This window comes from Geotrypetes seraphini, chromosome 2, assembly GCF_902459505.1.
Source record: "Geotrypetes seraphini chromosome 2, aGeoSer1.1, whole genome shotgun sequence".
NCBI classification, from domain to species: Eukaryota; Metazoa; Chordata; class Amphibia; order Gymnophiona; family Dermophiidae; genus Geotrypetes; species Geotrypetes seraphini.
The window spans coordinates 335,145,848-335,163,836 of NC_047085.1; the positions used below are offsets into that span (position 1 = coordinate 335,145,848).

The following is a 17,989-nucleotide window of genomic DNA, read 5'->3' on the forward strand; positions in this document are numbered from 1 at the left end:
GACTATTGTCATTAGAAAAGGAGATTGAACAAAGATTCAATTGTACTATGCTTGCATATCATAAGAACATAAGAATAGCCTTACTGGGTTGGAACAACGGTCCATCAAGCTCAGTAGCCTGTTCTCATGGTGACCAATCCAGCTCACTTGTGCCTAGCCAAAACCCAAAGAGTAGCAACATCCCATACTGCCGATCCAGAGCAAGCAGTGGTTTCCCCCATGTCTGTCTCAATAACAGACTATGGACTTTTCCTCCAGGAAATTGTCCAGACCTTTCTACGCTACGCTGGCAATGCGTTCTAGAGCTTAACTATTCTCTGAGTGAAAAATATTTCGTCCTATTGGTCCTGTAACTTTGAGTGTCCCCTAGTCTCTGTAATTTTTGACGGAATGAAAAATCGATCCGCTTGTACCCGTTCTACTCCAGTCAGGATTTTGTAGACTTCGATAATATCTCTCCTCAGCCGTCTCTTTTCCAAGCTTAAGAGCATAAAACCTTCCTAACCTTTTTAGTCTTTCCTCATATGAGAGGAGTTTCATTCCCTTTATCATCATGGTCGCTCTTCTTTGATCCTTTTCTAGAGCCGCTATATCTTTCTTGAGATAAGGAGAACGCAGTACTCCAGGTGAGATTGCACCATGGAGCGATACAGAGGCATTACAACAGTCTTGTTAACCATCCCTTTTTTAATAATTCCTAGCATCGTATTTGCTTTATTGGCCGCCATCACACTTTGGGCGGAAGGTTTCATCGTATTGTCTACAATGACACCCAAATCCTTTTCTTGGGCGTTAATCCACATGGTAGACCCTAGTATCTGGTAACTGTGATTTGGATTATTCTTCCCAATGTGCATCACTTTGCAGTTGTCCACATTAAATTTCATCTGCCACTTGGACGCCCAGTCTTCCAATTTCCTAAGGCCTGCCTGCAATTTTTCACAATCTGCATGCATTTTAGCAGCTTTGAACAGTTTAGTGTCATCTGCAAATTTAATCACTTTACTCCACTGTTTACTCTCCACCATTGAGAAAAATTACCATTTAACCTTACCCTCTGTTTTCTATCCGATAACCAATTCCTAATCCACAACTGAGCTTTGCCACCTATCCCATGACTCTAATTTTCTCAGGAGCTTCTCATGAGGAACTTTATCAAAAGCTTTCTGACAATCTAGATACACTATATCAACCAGCTCACCTTTATCCACATATTTATTCACACTTTCAAAGAAGTCAATCAAATTGGTGAAGCAAGATCAGCCTCGGCAGAACCCATGCTGACTCTTTCTCATTACATTATGTTTGTCTACGTGTTCCACAATTTTATTTTTTTTTAATAATTGTTTCCACCATTTTGCCCTGCTCTGAAGTCAGACTTACTGATCTGTAATTTCCCAGATCTCCCCTGGAACCCTTTTTAAAAATTGGCATAATGTTGACCATTCTCCAAACTTCAGGTACTATAGACTATTTTAGCGACAGGTTATAGATCACTAACAATAGGTCAGCAATTTCATGTTTGAGTTCTTTTAGTACCCTAGGATTTATAACATCCGGTCCATTGAGAAGAGAACATAAGAACATAAGAAATGCCTCTGCTGGGTCAGACCCGAGTTCCATCGTGTCCAGCAGTCCGCTCACGCAGTGGCCCAACAGGTCCAGGACCTGCGCAGTAATCTTCTATCTATACCCCTCTATCCCCTTTTCCAGTAGGAATTTGTCTAATCCTTTCTTGAACCCCAGTACAGTACTCTGACCAATTACGTCCTCTGGAAGCACATTCCAGGTGTCCACCACACGTTGGGTAAAAAAGAACTTCCTAGTATTTGTTTTGAATCTGTCTCCTATCAACTTTTCTGAGTGCCCTCTTGTTCTTTTATTTTTCGAAAGTTTGAAGAATCTGTCCCTCTCTACTCTCTCTATGCCCTTCATGATCTTATAAGTCTCTATCATATCCCCTCTAAGTCTTCTCTTCTCCAGGGAAAATAGACCCAGCTTCTCCAATCTCTCCACATATGACAGGTTTTCCATACCTTTTATCAGACGTGTCGCTCTCCTCTGAACCCTCTCGACTATCGCCATATCCTTCTTAAGGTACAGCGACCAATATTGGACGCAGTACTCCAAATGCGGGCGCACCATCGCACGATAAAACGGCAGGATAACTTCTTTCATTCTGGCTGTAATACCCTTTTTGATTATACCAAGCATTCTATTCACTCTCTTAGCGGCCGCTGCACACTGTGCCGTCGGCTTCATTGTCATGTCCACCAATACCCCCAAGTCCCTTTCCTGGATACTCTTATTCAATAATATCCCTCCCATTGTATAGTTGTACCTCGAGTTTCTGCTTCCCACATGTAATACCTTACATTTCTCAACGTTAAACTTCATCTGCCATCTCATCGCCCATTCTTCTAGTTTGTTCAAGTCCCTTTGCAATTCTTCGCATTCCTCTGAAGTCCGAGCTCCATTAAATAATAATATTCTCTTACCAGGTCTTGCAGAGTAATTCATGGGTTAATTTTTTTATATAGCATCTAGACTACAGCAAGGCATGTATAAAAGGAAGGAAAAAAGAAAATTTCATGCTGACCAGATGTTACCCAGGATAAACAGGTACACATCCCTTGTCTCAGATCTTCTTAAGGTGAGTTGTGTAACCATGTCCAGCTCTTCCTTACAGAATCTACATATATTAATTTTCCCAGTTTTTCTCTATGCTTACTGTGAACCATCTCATACATAATCCATATGTCCTAAATTGCACTTATCAGTGTCGCATCCAGTGGTTATAGTTCATTTCTCCATAACCCTTCGTGTGTCTGGGTTTGATCGACATAAATTTCCTGGAGTAATATTTTGTATTTTCCCCTTTATTTGCATTTTTGCCACTTGTTTTTTCCTTGTTTAGTGAACTACTTCTTTAAAAAGTTTTTTTTTCTCTTGTTTCATAAATCCAACTGTTTTCCTTCTCTGGATATACAGTTGAACTCTCTCTCACTCCTTCTACTCATCAGAATGCTTTAGTAGGTTTAATGACAGAGATGAATTCTGGACTATTACTTTTATACTTCAGCATTTTTCATACATTTAGACCTGTTAGATCTGTCTCAAGCTGAAGGAGGCCTTATATGAGATAGATTATATATAATCTGTAGGCCTATAATAACAGCTCAGTATGTATAGAGCTGTTATCATAGGCCTCCAGATCTATGATAACAGATCTAATAGGTCCAAATGTATGAAAAATATTGAAGTATAAAAATAACAGTTCAGAATCCGTCTGTCATTAAACCTACGACAAGCATTCTGGTGAGTAGAAAGAATGAGTACACTGACACTGGCGTTGTAAGGAGAATGCAGGGGGAGGTCCACCACGGGTGCAATCTTTGTAAAGGGTGCAGGCACCCGAGCTCCTCTTCACCCCCCTTCTTTCCGACCCCTCCCCACACTGCAGGTGCACCCCCTTCCCTTGTACCTACTTAATTTTCCCTGTGCGAGCAGCATTACAAACTTGCTGCCAATGTCAGTGTTGCCTCTCTCTGACATCACTTCCAGGCCCCATGCCTAGGAAGTGACATCATATGGACAGCCGACATGACACAGGCAGCAAGTTTGTGCTGTTGCTCTTGCTTAGAAAATTTTAAAGATACAGGGGCACACGTGCAGCAGGGGAGGGCAGAGAAGAGGTCAGGGGAGGGGCACGACTGCCCCAGGCGCCACTCACCCTCGCTATGCCACTGTACACTGATTCTTATAAGTGACCTTGTGGACATGGAGGAGTTTTCTTGTTCACACATCCAGTTTTTCAAGATCTTTAAGAGGCCCATCTACAATTCCAAAGTTGTACGAGGGGCAGCTAAAAAGTTCTCAGCCCAACTAAGAAGAAAATAATGTGGCGCCATGAAACTTACAAGTTATTCCACACTTTTATCGACACTTTTGTTTCATTTTATATCATTGAAACAAAAAGTGTGGAATAACTTGTAAATTTCATGTCTCCACATCATATAAGATTGTGACTCTTTGGGTTTTTGCAGAAGTTGCAGTGTTTTATCCATCGTGCCTCCAAGATCTTTTTGGAGATGACTCCTGAGCATTGCACCTGTAGTTGGGAAATATACTCTCTGGATTAGAACCTAGGGAGGGATTCCTGGATACAGCTTTTATATTTTATTTTTATACTCATATATATATATATATTTTTTTTCTTTTATATTACATTATATTAGTGATTTCTATTCCGCCAATACCTTGCGGTTCAAGGCGGATTACATAAAAGTTTGCAGAAATAGCATAAGAGATGTCATACGAGTTACATAAGAATTACCAAAGAGTTGTTGAGATCTTAAGGTGGTAAGTGTTGGGTAAATAGAGGAATTTTAGCATTAATTGGATAGTTAGAAGCATATTAGAGTATATTAAGGGTATAGAGTGGGTAGGTGGGGATTAGATAGAAACTGGTCATATTAGATAGGTTTTATGTATTTTTTGAAGAGTAGGGTTTTAGTATCTTTCTTGAAGGTTTTAGTCTGTAGTCGATGACAACAGAATGGTGATTTGTCTGTCCAGTTTAGCTGCTTTGGTGGCTATTAGGTTGTCATATAGTTTTTTTCGTTTGACATTTTTTAATGGTGGGTGTGTGAAAAGTGAGTGGGTTCTCCCGTGACTGGATGAGGAGGATTGAGTTAGTCGGTTATTCCAGTAGGTTGGGCTTTCTCCGTTAATAGCTTTGAATAGTAGGCAGTAGAATTTGAAGTGTACTCTTGCTTGTATTGGAAGCCAGTGTGAGTCATGATATGCTTCTGTGATGTGGTCATATTTTTTCAATGAGTAGATGAGTCTTAGGGCTGTATTTTGTATAGTTTGTAATTATTTTATCATGGTCGCTGTATATGGGAGGTATAGTATATTGCAGTAGTCTATTAGTCCAAGGATAAGGGATTGTACCAAAAGTAGGAATTGTTTCCTATCGAAGAATTTTCGGATTTGTAATAGATTTCTCATGGTCACGAATGATGCTTTTATTACTTTGTTGATTTGTGGTTGCATGGCACAGCCTCTGTCAATTAGTACTTGTGATAATGGAGTTCTTTTTTGTTATTGTTGTTTTTAATTCTTGTAAACCGCTTTGATGTTATAGTGAAGAGCGATCTATAAATACAAATAAACATCAACACTCTGTTCCTTTCTTGAGATAATTTATGAATATGTTAAACAGCATAGGTCCCAGTAGAAACCTAAGGGGTATTGCATTACAGGCCAGTTTTCATTTGGAAAACTGACCATTTAGTCCTACTCTGTTCCCTCTCCTTTAGCCGGTTTATAATCCACAGCAGGGCACTGCTTTTTATCCCACAATTTCCTAATTTCCCTAGAGTCTCTTAAAAGGGATTTGTCAAATGCCTTTAGAAAATCCAAGTATACCACATGAATGGACAGATACAAAGAAGCTTACAGCAAAATTTAAGATGGCTAGCTATAATTAGATCACCTCCTAAAGATAAAAAGGAGATTATGTACTGCTGCAAGATACCATACCACACTCTTGAATAACAAATTGCTGTTGCATTTACAAAATGAATCCTTTATCGATTGAGTACGCCTTGCTCACTATGAAATTTGTCAAACTATACTCCATCTGAATTATAAAGATGGACAGTATGTCATTTCTAATATTAAGATCCAACAGGAATATTTCAGGGAGTTTCTGATGAGTGGTCTTACTAACTATTAAACTATAGTTTTAGCCTTAAAATGCCAGAGACAACACTGACCTTTGACCTCTGAATAACACTGCCCCTTACATTTATGGATTACTGTATCTGAATTTGTACAGCCTTTGTGATCCTTATTTACTGAAACAAGTTTGAGTAGTAAGTAATTCCTCAGATGACACATGCTAAAGCAATCTTCTTTAATGGAAAACTAAACAGAAATGAAAAAATTTCTCTATGAAGGCTTGAGCAAAAAGACATATATAAATACAGTAGATAAGGTAGATAAAGTACAACTACCCTTACTAAGGTTACTAGACGTCTGGATTTACCCGGACACGTCCTCTTTTTTTTATTATTATTTATTTATTCAATTTAATTAATACAAACAAGCAATAAACATACTTGTACACAGATTACAAAGAGTATTAAAAGAAAAATCTATAACCCCAAATCCACTTAATACAGTGTTTTGGTTACTCAATAATAATTCAAATTATTTAGTCCACAACTTTTTGAGAGAGACTTAAGAAAAAGAAAAAAAAAAAAAAAGACACGTCCTCTTTTTAAAGAACTCTCTAGGCATCCGGACGGCTTTTCAAAACCCGACACTTGGTTCGGGGTTTTGAAAAGCATTGAGATAAGGGCCATATAGAGATGGCATCTGCGCAATGCTATGATGTCACATGCATGTGATGTTACCGCTTCGCATATGCAGAGATGCCCTCCAGACACGGCCCTGAAGAGACGGTTTATGCGGAACCGGGGTTGGAGGACAGAACGAGTCAGGGCCGTGAGCGGAACGGGGCCAGGCCAGGGTGCAGAACAGGGCTGGGCCACACGTCTTCTTTTTATGAGGCAAAATCTGGTAACCCTAACCCTTACCAATTTCCAGCAGGGGAGAGCCGACGGAGGAGGGCTGCAGTCCGGCCATCGGACCAACGGTTGGCTCGGGGGCCCGTTCAAGCTGTACTTCAGTTTTGACTATTTTGATTTTATTTTCACTTCTTTTTAGTTTATGATATATTTTTTAATCTCACTTATTGTTTTACCACTTATTTTGTTTTATTTTATCATTCAAATTTCATTTAAATTTCCCCAGAATTCTATTGCTTCAACGGTTCTCCCTCTGTATCTATTCCTATCTCCCCTCTTTTTAACCTTTCAAATTCCTTTGATCATTGTAATCTTATTAGAATGTTTATTTTCTTATTTTTCTCCTCTATCTCTATTTTTCTTTCTTTATTACTCTTCTAATTGTTATTTTTCCTGGTACTTTAGTTAGATTGTGAGCCTTCGGGAAAGTAAGGGAATTTCTAAGTACCTATCTTACTTATAATTTTAATGCACCAATATATTCATTGTAACCCGTTCTGGGCTCTTTTGGGAGGACGGGCTAAAAAATCGAATAAATAAATAAATAAATTTAACAGTATGGAATAAGAAAAACTACCAATCAACTTGTAGCCCTATATTCTCATACAGCTTTGAAATGGAGATTAGCCTCTTAACTTGAAAAAATGGTTAGAAAAACAAGAAATCTCTTCCATGCCTACCAGGTAGTATATAAGAATGAATGTATGCAGAGATTATAAATTCCAAGAGCAGATGTCCTTAGAAGGACAGTCAAGGTTCAAAAGCGTCCTTAAAAAGGAATGTTTTTCAAGTTGGATTTTTAAAAATCTAGAGACGTAGCCTCTCTTAATTGGTTTGGTGCCGAGTTCCAGAGAGAGGGAGCAGTAATGGAGAATATCATAGTTCTCATGGAATTAATGTGCCATAATAATGGGATAGAGAGCAAGTTTTGATTAGAAGATCGGAGTGACATTGTGTCGAGTGAGGGATTAGGAGTTTGTTGATAAATTCAGGCTCACCTGCAGCTATGGTTTTATATGTTAACAGCATTATTTTAGAAGTAATTCGATGTTCGATGGGTAGCCAGTGTCCGTTATACAGAAGGGGAGTGACATGATCATATTTTCTTGCGTTATTAATAACTTTTATAGCAGAATTTTGAACAGTTTGTAGATGCTTTATTTCTTCTTTTTTTTTTTTATTCCTTTGTAGAGGGCGTTACTATAATCCAGATGACTAGAGAATGGATGAGTATGTTTAGTGCAGGAGGATCAAGCAGTTTGGCAAGTGAATGGATTATTTGGAGTCGGTAGAAGTATGTATGAACCACAGAGTTTATTTGATCATGGAAAGTTAATTTCCCGTCAAGGATGATCCCCTAATGTTTGATAGTGTGGACAGATTGCATCGGAATAGATCTAAGTTCAATGGGGAGGAGAGAGTAAGGCCTTCCTTAATTGGGAAAATCATGATTTTTTATTTATTAATATTGATTTATTAATATTGAGTGATTAATTGTACGAATATCATCCGAGCAGTCAAGGTGGGTTAATACGTGAATACGCTGAAGCCGATAGATTGGCCTAGTATAACTAGTGGGGCTAGGAAAATGTTAACTAGGAGAAAGTATCTATCCTTGAGGTATACCAAAGTCATTAGGTATCGTTTTTAATGAAGAGCCATTAAATGAAACTTTTAAGGCGTGATCTTTGAAGTATGAAATGAACCAGCTGGGGCCCACATAAGATTGTAAGACCCGCATAACTTTGTTTTGTTCTTTTAAGCTCCCTATTCCCCCTCACAGATCCTGAAAAAAGCCCCTTCTTTCCTTCACCTACCCCCACAAAATATAATTCCCTCCCCCTAAAGATAGGCCCCTCAAACCGCAACCTCTCACTGAATAAGATAGCCCCTACACCCCACACCACACTATCATGGACCTATATAATATCCCTAGTAGTCCAAGTGGAGGTAATGGGGCAGGAGCAAAGCCCACCAAAACAAGAAGATGTGTGTTTTGTTGCTGCTGCAAGGGTGTATAATAAGCCATCCATTTAGCATGTGGGTGAATCAGTTAATTTTGTTTGAAAAGTTGTATTCTCATTTTCATTCTCTGTTGTTCATGAACTACATTTATTTTTTGTTTTAAGAGACTCTATGTTAATTTGATTCGGTTATATGTTTTTAATACTTCTGTTTCTTTTGTACCCACCTAGAAAGTAACAGATTGGCAGAAAATAAATATTGCAAATTAATGAATAACAATAAGTGAAAGATAAGTAAAATCAATAGGTTGTCATTACTCTTATCTAGCTCGAAAAGTAAATCTTTGGAAAGTTCCAGTAAGTCTCACAGTAATTCCAAAAGGGCTCCACAGTAGGGACATTCAGATTGAAGGTTCGAACAAAGGTCTTCTCTGATGTCATTAGTTTTCAGGCTAGTTTTTGTGCTGTTACTCTTTCTGAATATTGACGTTAAATTCACTACACTGACAGGCTGGACAAGCTGGGGCTCTTCTCCCTGGAAAAGAGGAGGCTTAGGGGTGACATGATAGAAACTTTCAAGATCATGAAGGGCATGGAGAAGATAGACAAGGATAGATTCTTCAAACTACGGGGGACCACAAACACAAGAGGGCACTCGTAGAAACTGGAAGGGGACAAGTTTAGAACCAACGCCAGGAGGTTCTTCTTCACACAGAGTGTTGTGGACACATGGAACGCGCTCCCGGAGGAAGTGGTCGGGCAAAGTACGCTACGGGATTCAAAGAAGGATTGGATGGATTCCTGAAGGATAGGAGGATTGAGGGATACAGATAGGGGTAGATATCAGCATGGAAAGAGTATAGATAAAAGCAAGGGGGTTATAGGGATAAATCATGATAACCTGACAGGTCATGGACCTGATGGGCTGCCGCGGGTGCGGACTGCTGGGCGCGATGGATCTTTCGTCTGACCCAGCGGAGGCAAATTCTTATGTTCTTATTAAATCCAATGCAAGAATACTACAGCTTTCTTTCCCAACTTTCCCATATCAAGAACATTATCAGCTGGTCTATAATAATTATAATTATTAAGGTCTGCATTTACTTTTTTCAACAAAGGACAAAGTGCCTCAGATTTTAACTGTTCACTAATATATAGTAGTAAGAACTATATTTATTCCAGATCTTTAATAATAATAATAATAATAACTTTATTTTTGTATACCGCAATACCACAAAACAGTTCAGAGCAGTTTACAAGAGAAGAGACTGTACATATACAGCGAAGATACAGAGAGTTAGTTATCAAGTGTATAGTATAACCAGTAGCAATTATAAAATGATCCAATAACAGTTACAAGGGGGTGCAGAAAGGGGAAGGAAAGACCGGGGGAGATGAGGTAAAAAGGTGAGCTTCACTGGACAGTCTTTATCATAGAATTTCACTGAAACTACCTCAGGTTTTGTATTGAAAGCAGGAACTCCTCAAAATGGCCAAGCACTGTTTCAGTTAATCCTTTCTTCTGTAACCTTATACCCCCTTTTATTAAACTGTGATAGTAGTTTTTAGTGCAGGGATCAGATGTGCACGATGCTCATGGAGTTCCTATAAGCGTTGGGCGCAGCGTGAGGCATTCAGCGCGGCTCCCAGCACTAAAAACTGCTAGCACAGTTTAATAAAAGGAGACCTTAGTGTTATCAGCCAGACTCAGTAGTTTCTAAAAAACTTTCTTTAATAACTTGAAGTAAAGAATAAACACTCACAATTTGAAGATTTCAAGGCAGTCCATCTGATACAGAATCTTCTTACTGTACCTGCATATCCTATTCAAAGGGAAGCTGGAAGTGTGTCCACACACCTTGTGGGAAATAACACTGTGCTCCAGACTTAGATATTGAACCTAAGCTGTATTAGGCTAGCGAAAATAAAGGGTGATCCAAGTTTTCATGCAGCCATGCGGTCATACAAACAGGGCAGGATTAATTCATCGAGGGCCTCTAGGCACACAAGTCCATGGGCCCCCTTCCCCACCCCACCCCACCCCACCATGCCCTATCCCTTCCCCACCATGCTCCGCCCCCTTCCCCACCCCCTTTTATTTACCCATTTTCTTATTTACTTCTTTATTTCTTTTATTTTAAAACTCAAAACAAACAACAAAGATTACCATACCAGTTCCATGTTGTTTTTCTTCTACACAACCTCCAAACATCTCTGACCAAATCCCCCCTTCCTTCCTTCCTAGAGGAAGAGATCTTCAGCTGGCAGGGCTTTGGGAAGCCTACCAATTTATATATTGCATTTGGGTGGAAGGCATGGGGCATGGCGGGAAGAAAATTTACTGCCTGCCATTTTATTGGACTGATACATTTCTCAATTAGCTTTCAGAGGTTAAAACCTATTTCTTCAGGTCAGTAAACTATACTGCTATTACAGTAACTCTATCCTGACCTGAGGAAGGGAGTTATGGTCTCTGAATAAGTAAAAAAAAGTATTAAAATTAGTCCAAAAAACAGTATCACCTTATTTCCATTTTCTATTAATAAACAATTATCAACACAACTACAGTAATACTTTATCCTAAAGCAAAAATAAATAAATAAAACAAATAGAAATTTTTTTCTACCTTTGTTGTCTGGTTTCCTCATCTTCTCATCATTCTTTTACTTCCATCCACTGCCTGCCCTCTCCATCCAGTGTCCACCCTCTCTCTCTTCCATATGGTATCTTCCCTCTTTCTATTTCCCTTCAATAAACTGTTTATCCTGTGCCCCTTCTCTCCTTTGTACATGATTCATCTCAGCTTCACCCCCCTCTCCATTTTTCTAGTCTGGCATCTCTATCTCCTTTCCTTCCCTCCCCCCCATGCCCAAGCATCTCTCTCCTCTCCTTATTTTCTATCTCTCCCTCCCCCTCCATGTTCTGGCACAGGCGGGCAGGGGGGCCGCCATCATCCATCGGGCCCCCCTGACAATGTCGGACCCTAGGCACGTGCCTACTAGGCCTATCCTTTAATCCGGCCCTGCATACAAAATAGATACTGTTCTCTCCCAGAAGTTAAGAAGTGCAGGCTTAAGCTCTCTGGTTGTAGCCTGGCTGTCTGGGAGAGCAAAGCCTTCTGGAGATTTGAGTCCACAGAGCATACTTTGCTTACACTCGTATACTTAATTTATAGAAGAACAGAGAAAATGCCCACATAAAATGGGGGCAGGACAACTTGGGACAAGGATCTTGTGGCCTGGTAGATGTATTAATAGATGTCATAAAAGGGGTATAGCAATATGCAATGTCACACTAATTCTTTGCCAGACCAAGTAGACACTAATGACTTTGTTCAGAAGGGACAAGAATGGGAGGGAAGAGATTTGGGTTATCTTGGATGATCAAGGTTCCCAGTGGTGTACCAAGGAGGGGCGGGGGGGATGTCCGCCCCGGGTGCAGCCTTAGGGGGGGTGCACAGCCAGACAGGTCCGGAAAATTTCTGGGCTGCAACGGCACTCAGCGGCATCGGCGCCCCCCCTGCCCCGCGACAGCATTCAAGTTCGGCCTCCTTCTCCCGGCATCAGCAGAACTTCAGATCGGCAACAGATGCTCAGTCAAAAGCTTTCCCTGACTCAGCTTCCTGTTTCTGCCCAGGCAGTTCAGTCAGGGGAAGCTTTTGACTGAGCACCTGTTGCTGATCTGAAGTTCTGCTGATGCCGGGAGAAGGAGGCTGAACTTGAGTGCTGTCACAGGGCAGGGGGGGCGCCGATGCCGCTGAGTGCCGTCACGGAGGGGGGTGCCGATGCCACTGAGTGCTGTCGCGGGGGGGGGGCTTGCCAATCTTGTTGCCAAAATCAGGGAGAAAGATGGGTCTATGGTGGATGGAGAGATTGAGAGAAGGGGACAGATGATGGAAGTGGGGGAAAGAGAGAGGAGGGGCAGATGATGGAAGTGGAGAGAAGGGGGAGAGAGAAGAGGGCAGATGATGGAAGTGGGGGGAAAGAGAAAGAGGGGGCAGATGATGGAAGTGGAGAAAAGGGAGAGAGAGAAGAGGGCAGATGATGAAAGTGGGGGGAAAGAGAGAGAAGGGGCAGATGATGGAAGTGGGGAGAAGGGGCAGATGATGAAAGTGGGGAGAAGGGGCAGATGATGAAAGTGGGGAGAAGGGGCAGATGATGGAAGTGGGGGGGAGAGAAGAGGGCAGATGATGAAAGGAGGGGGAAAGAGAGAGAAGGGGCAAATGATGGAAGTGGAGAGAAGGGGGAGGGAGAAGAGGGCATGATGGAAGGGGGGGAAATAGAGAGAAGGGGCAGATGATGGAAGTGGGGAGAAGGGGCAGATGATGGAAGTGGGGGGGGAGAAGAGGGCAGATGATGAAAGGAGGGGGAAAGAGAGAGAAGGGGCAAATGATGGAAGTGGAGAGAAGGGGGAGGGAGAAGAGGGCATATGATGGAAGTGGGGGGAAAGAGAGAGAAGGGGCAGATGATGGAAGTGGAGAGAAGAGGGAGAGAGAAGAGGGCAGATGATGGAAGTGGAGGAAAGAGAGAGAAGGGGCAGATGATGGAAGTGGGGAGAAGGGGCAGATGATGGAAGTGGGGGCTAGAAGAGGGAAGATGATGGAAGTGGGGGAAAGAGAGAAGGGGCAGATGATGGAAGTGGAGAGAAGGGAGAGAGAGAAGAGGGCAGAGGATGGAAGGAGGGGATAAATAAAAGGAGGGCACATGATGGGGGAAAAGGATTGAGTTAGGGAAATACTGGAGGGGGTGAGGGAAAGAGGTGGCGAGCTGTAGGTAGACAGTAAAAAAGGAAATTGATGAGAGGGTAGTAAGAACTTAATCTAGATGGATGCAGAAAATAAATTGAAAAGAAAAATGAGGGAAGAAAGGGATTGCAGAAGAGAGGGAAGGAGAGGAGAGAGATGCCAGACCAATGGGGGTGAAAGGAGAGATGGAAGGGGGAGGCATACAGTTTCTGGAAGGGGCATAGGAGAGAAGATGCCATATAGGGGCAGAGAGATGGCAGAGTGGATGGAAGGAAGAGAGTAACAAGAAGATGAGGAAAGCAGAAACCAGAGAATATAAAGGTAGAACAATAATTTTCTATTTATTTGTTGTTTTAGGAGACATGTGTCACTGTTTCTGTGGTGTTGCATTGCAGAGTCCAGCTTCTTGCTGGTTCAATTTAATCTTTGTCTATGTATTTCTATTTTATCCCCCTTTTACAAAACTGTGGAGCGTTTTTTAGCGCCAGCCGTGGTGGTAGCAGCTCTGATGCTCAGAATTCTATGAGCATTAGAGCTGTTACCACCGTGGCTAAAATCCACACTACAGTTTTGTAAAAGAGGGAGGGGTTAGTTTGTAATGACATATTCCATACTAGGTGAAGGTATTTTCTCTGTTCTGTGTGTTCGAAAGACATGGTTTTCTGTTAGGATTGACGGTGTAGGATTGATCTGTACTAGTCTGGTTTGTTTAGTTTTACAATGGGTGTATTGATGTTGTACTGCTCACTGCATATGTAAGATGCTGCCTTTTCCTAGGTACTCATGTGTGACGTGTGGCTTGTTACTAAAAATCATGTTTTTCGTATAGATGGGGGGGTGCCATAAAATGATGGGTCCCGGGTGTCACATATGCTAGGTATGCCACTGAAGGTTCCTACAATGCTATAATGGTTAAGGGGACTGTTGTAAATTCAAGCAATTAAGTCATTAAGTGGAAAATAGGATTTATTCTTACCTGACTTGAACGCTCTGGGGTTAAACAAGACATAAATGTTCTATTAAGTTAAATGAATTCAATTAAACAGTGAAATGTTTAAGCAGCACATGGAAGTCATGCATGTAACATTTACATTCTGTATATTTTTCTCATTTTTAAACAGCCACACTGACATGAATGTCCAAAAACACAGCTTGATATATCAAGGTATCAACTGCTCCAACATGAGTTGTCCTTGATCTCTGTGCCCCCTGTGAAGTATTAATTAAAATGCCATGTTTCATGGAAGTTTGCAATTTCACTGCTATACTCCTCACAGTTAAAGACCTGCTACAGACAGAAAATGGCTATGAAATGTGGGTAGCTTTGTACAGAAGGCTTTTGATGCGTCAGAAGCATTGAGTTCACTGAAACTGAAAACCATTATGGAATATAAGAGGGTTAGATCATTAAATATGAGGCTTACGACAAGTGAATATGTTTGATGACAAACAACAGATATTTCTTGCCACAAGCTACTAAGCTACTTTGATTAACCTTCTCAAACTGCACATTTATGTATGAAGAAACCTCTCTCCTTTTTCCACATTTACAAAAAAATTTTCTGAGTTTTTAGGCTTGCACAAAATTACTGGCATTTCTTCAGACAAAAAAAAAAAAGCCCAGCAAAGATGCTTGCAATGAAACTAGAAATCAAAAAGAGAAATACATCTTCTTTATGTTTGTGTTTTCTGGTAGATTATTGGGACGATCCCACTGATGCCTAATGCAGTGTCATCTGGTCAAGCTGCAACAAGTGGAGCTCAGGGTCTTCAAGTGCAACCAATCACTCCACAGTTATTGACCAATGCCCAGGGGCAGATCATTGCCACAGTAATAGGAAACCAAATCCTTCCGGTGATCAACACCCAGGGAATAACACTGTCACCACTCAAACCAGGCCAGCAGGTAAATCATCTCTTCCAAAGGTTCATTTTGAGAGGTAAAAAAAATGTTTAAAAACTGCAAAATATGAATCTTGCAGGAACTTAATCAACTCATTTTTCACATCTTAGAAAGGTCTCTTTATTTTGATTCTGCTTCAATCAGTTAAATGAACCTTTTTGTTTAAGTTAACACTTTCTTTTTTTTTTTAAGTCTTAGTTTATTTATTGAAAAAAAAATTTTATAACACCAATTAAGCAACAAACTGTGAAAGCAGAAATACATTTCAGGATATACAAATCATGAAGGATCAATAATATAAATTTTGCTGTGTACTAGAAACATGTTGTATCATGCACGGATCAGAACTCATCAGCAAATAATCCTTAAGAGCAGAGCATTTCTTCAAGGAGGACAGAGAGGCAGTGGCGGAGCAGTGTCTCTTAACAGAATAACATTAGTAACTGTGGGTGAGATATAATGAGTTCCACCAGTGTGTATGAGAGGCTTTCGACAGATCTTTCCAGTGAGTACACATCCTTTTCACAGCCGTACCTAATAAGGTATCGGCGTGAGGAGTCTTTTTTTTTTTTTAGAAATATGCTAAAAGTTCTCTCAAGAAACACCAAAAAGAAGACCTATTGGAGCTGACAGTTAGACCACATGAGTTAGCTGGGCGGGACTCCCGTGGTCAGTGGTGAGTCTGGATATTCAATGCCGACCCATTTCCAGTGACTGGCGTTGGATATCTAGTTTATTTTGGGGCTGCACAAATAGCTGGTCTGTTTTTAGCCACTATAAACGTGGCTAGCTAAGTCGATATGCAGTGCTTGCCCGCTAAGTTTATAGTGGTCAAAAACAGGCCAGCTATTTACGCAGCTCAATTTGGCCACTAAAGTAGCCTGCTAGAGCTTTAAAATTCAAGTGACATAGCCACTAAGGGGCAAATTGTAGAAATGGTGCCCTACCGGTGCCTAGATTGATTAACCAGTGCTGTTTAAAACAGCAAAAAAAAAACTGCACCGTTAAAGTGTCTACCAGCACCTAAATAATACACACCAGAATTGCACCTATATATATTAGGCGCTGTGGGCCGCCTAATGTCACAATAGGCATGACTAACACCGTAAGTAGCGTTTGGTGGCCTAAACTAAGTGCCTACGTAGGTGCAATTCAAGACATAGATAGGTGCCAGAAATGTAGGCCTCGAAAACCCTGGCCTACTTTGCTGGTGATTCTCTAGAAAGTGCTGTTGTATGATTGACATGCAATCGGCAGCCCCTTTATAGGCGGCCGCCAGTATGATTTTTTAAAGAGAATCCAAGCCTGAATGCTAATATTCAGCTGCCATCTTGCGCTGAATATTAGCACTTAGCTAGCTAACTGCTGTTTAGGAGCCGTTCCTGACCAGTTAAATAGTGCTGAATATTGGGTGGGTTGTCTTTTTTAAAACCGTGGCGAAGATATCTTTCTTATAAAAATACTTGCTCTAGAATTTGTGAATGGAAGTATGAAGAGGCTGAAAATGACTCACTGGCTGAAGAGGAAGGTTTGTGGCTCACGAGAGATTGTGAGATCAAATTCTGGGGCTGCTCCTTGTGACTCTGGGCAAGTTACTCAACCCTCCAATGCCCACTGCTTTGAATGTCAGCTTTAAAATGCCAAAGCAATAAAAAGGCAGTAAACAAGTCCCCATTCCCTTTCCCTTATTGGCTTTGGTTGTGAACTCATCTGTAATTTTGCTAGTAACCTTATGCACAAACGGCCTGACTCTATAAATGGCGCCTAACCACACCCGACTTGTAGGCATTGGTCTGCGCGGTTGTAGGCATCCTTTATAGAATCATGCCTAGCAGCGCCTAGGCATTCTTAAGAGTCGATAAGCATCATTGAGAAAGACACTGGTATAAAAGGCCAAGATTTACCTGGCCTAATTTACTGGCAGTTAACTTGCACTCCTAATGATGCCTAAATTTGCCGTGTCTATTCTGTGCCCAAAACCATGCCTACTTCTCAGGCCTACTTTCAAGGAGCACAAGCCAAAACTCGCAAAAGCTTCAGCACAATCAAGATCACAAGACCTGCCTTAACTGTAGCTGGCAGGTTCCGGCTCCAAAGAGCTGACTGGAGAAGAATTGCTGAATTCACTATCAAGCTTTGCTTCTCAAAAAGCAACCCACAAAAAATCCCAACCCAAGATATGCAGTGAATTCCCCAAATAGTTCCAAACCTCTCACTGTGACTTGTGCTAGCAATTACAACATCAAAGAAAAGAAAAAACACCGAAACAGTCCCAAGCAATTAGGGTGTGGTGAGGCCTTCTCAGCCTTGCCTCACAGCTAGGTTCTTCTGGTACACAAGCCCAGAAGCTTTTTCTGTACCGCACAAAAACAAACCCTTTCAAAAGAATTGGTCATTTAAGCAAGCCCTTTTCCAAAGCAGGAAAAACAAAACAAGCAAGCAAGCCATCGCTGGCAGGACATGGTTAAATTCACTTCCATAGGTTCAGGTACCTGAGCTGTAGTCCTACTATTGCATTGCTACCAGTAGGGGGTGATGCTTCAATATGTGTTTTCAATCACTAGGGCCAGGCAGGTTCTCTAGAACAGTTTGTCTGCCAAGTCCCTTCCCTTGTTTAAAAGTAGACTTAAAACCCACCTTTTTGATATAACCTTCAATCCATTGCCCTATTCCCCACTGCCCACTAACCCAGCCAGCTGATTAACTGTTCCTCTTAACTATATCCATGACATCCTATTTGTCTGTCTTGTCTGTTTAGATTGTAAGCTCTTTCGAACAG

At 41.1% G+C, this 17,989-nt stretch overlaps 1 protein-coding gene across 1 annotated transcript in view; it reads left to right on the forward strand.

Annotated features, from left to right (window-relative positions):
* Nucleotides 1-17,989, forward strand: part of LOC117354891 (POU domain, class 6, transcription factor 2-like) — a 225,168-nt gene that overhangs the window by 154,918 nt on the left and 52,261 nt on the right. The window contains exon 8 of the mRNA XM_033932847.1: nucleotides 15,004-15,213. Coding sequence (XP_033788738.1) covers nucleotides 15,004-15,213 — 210 coding nt within the window. The remainder of the gene's footprint in view (nucleotides 1-15,003; nucleotides 15,214-17,989) is intronic.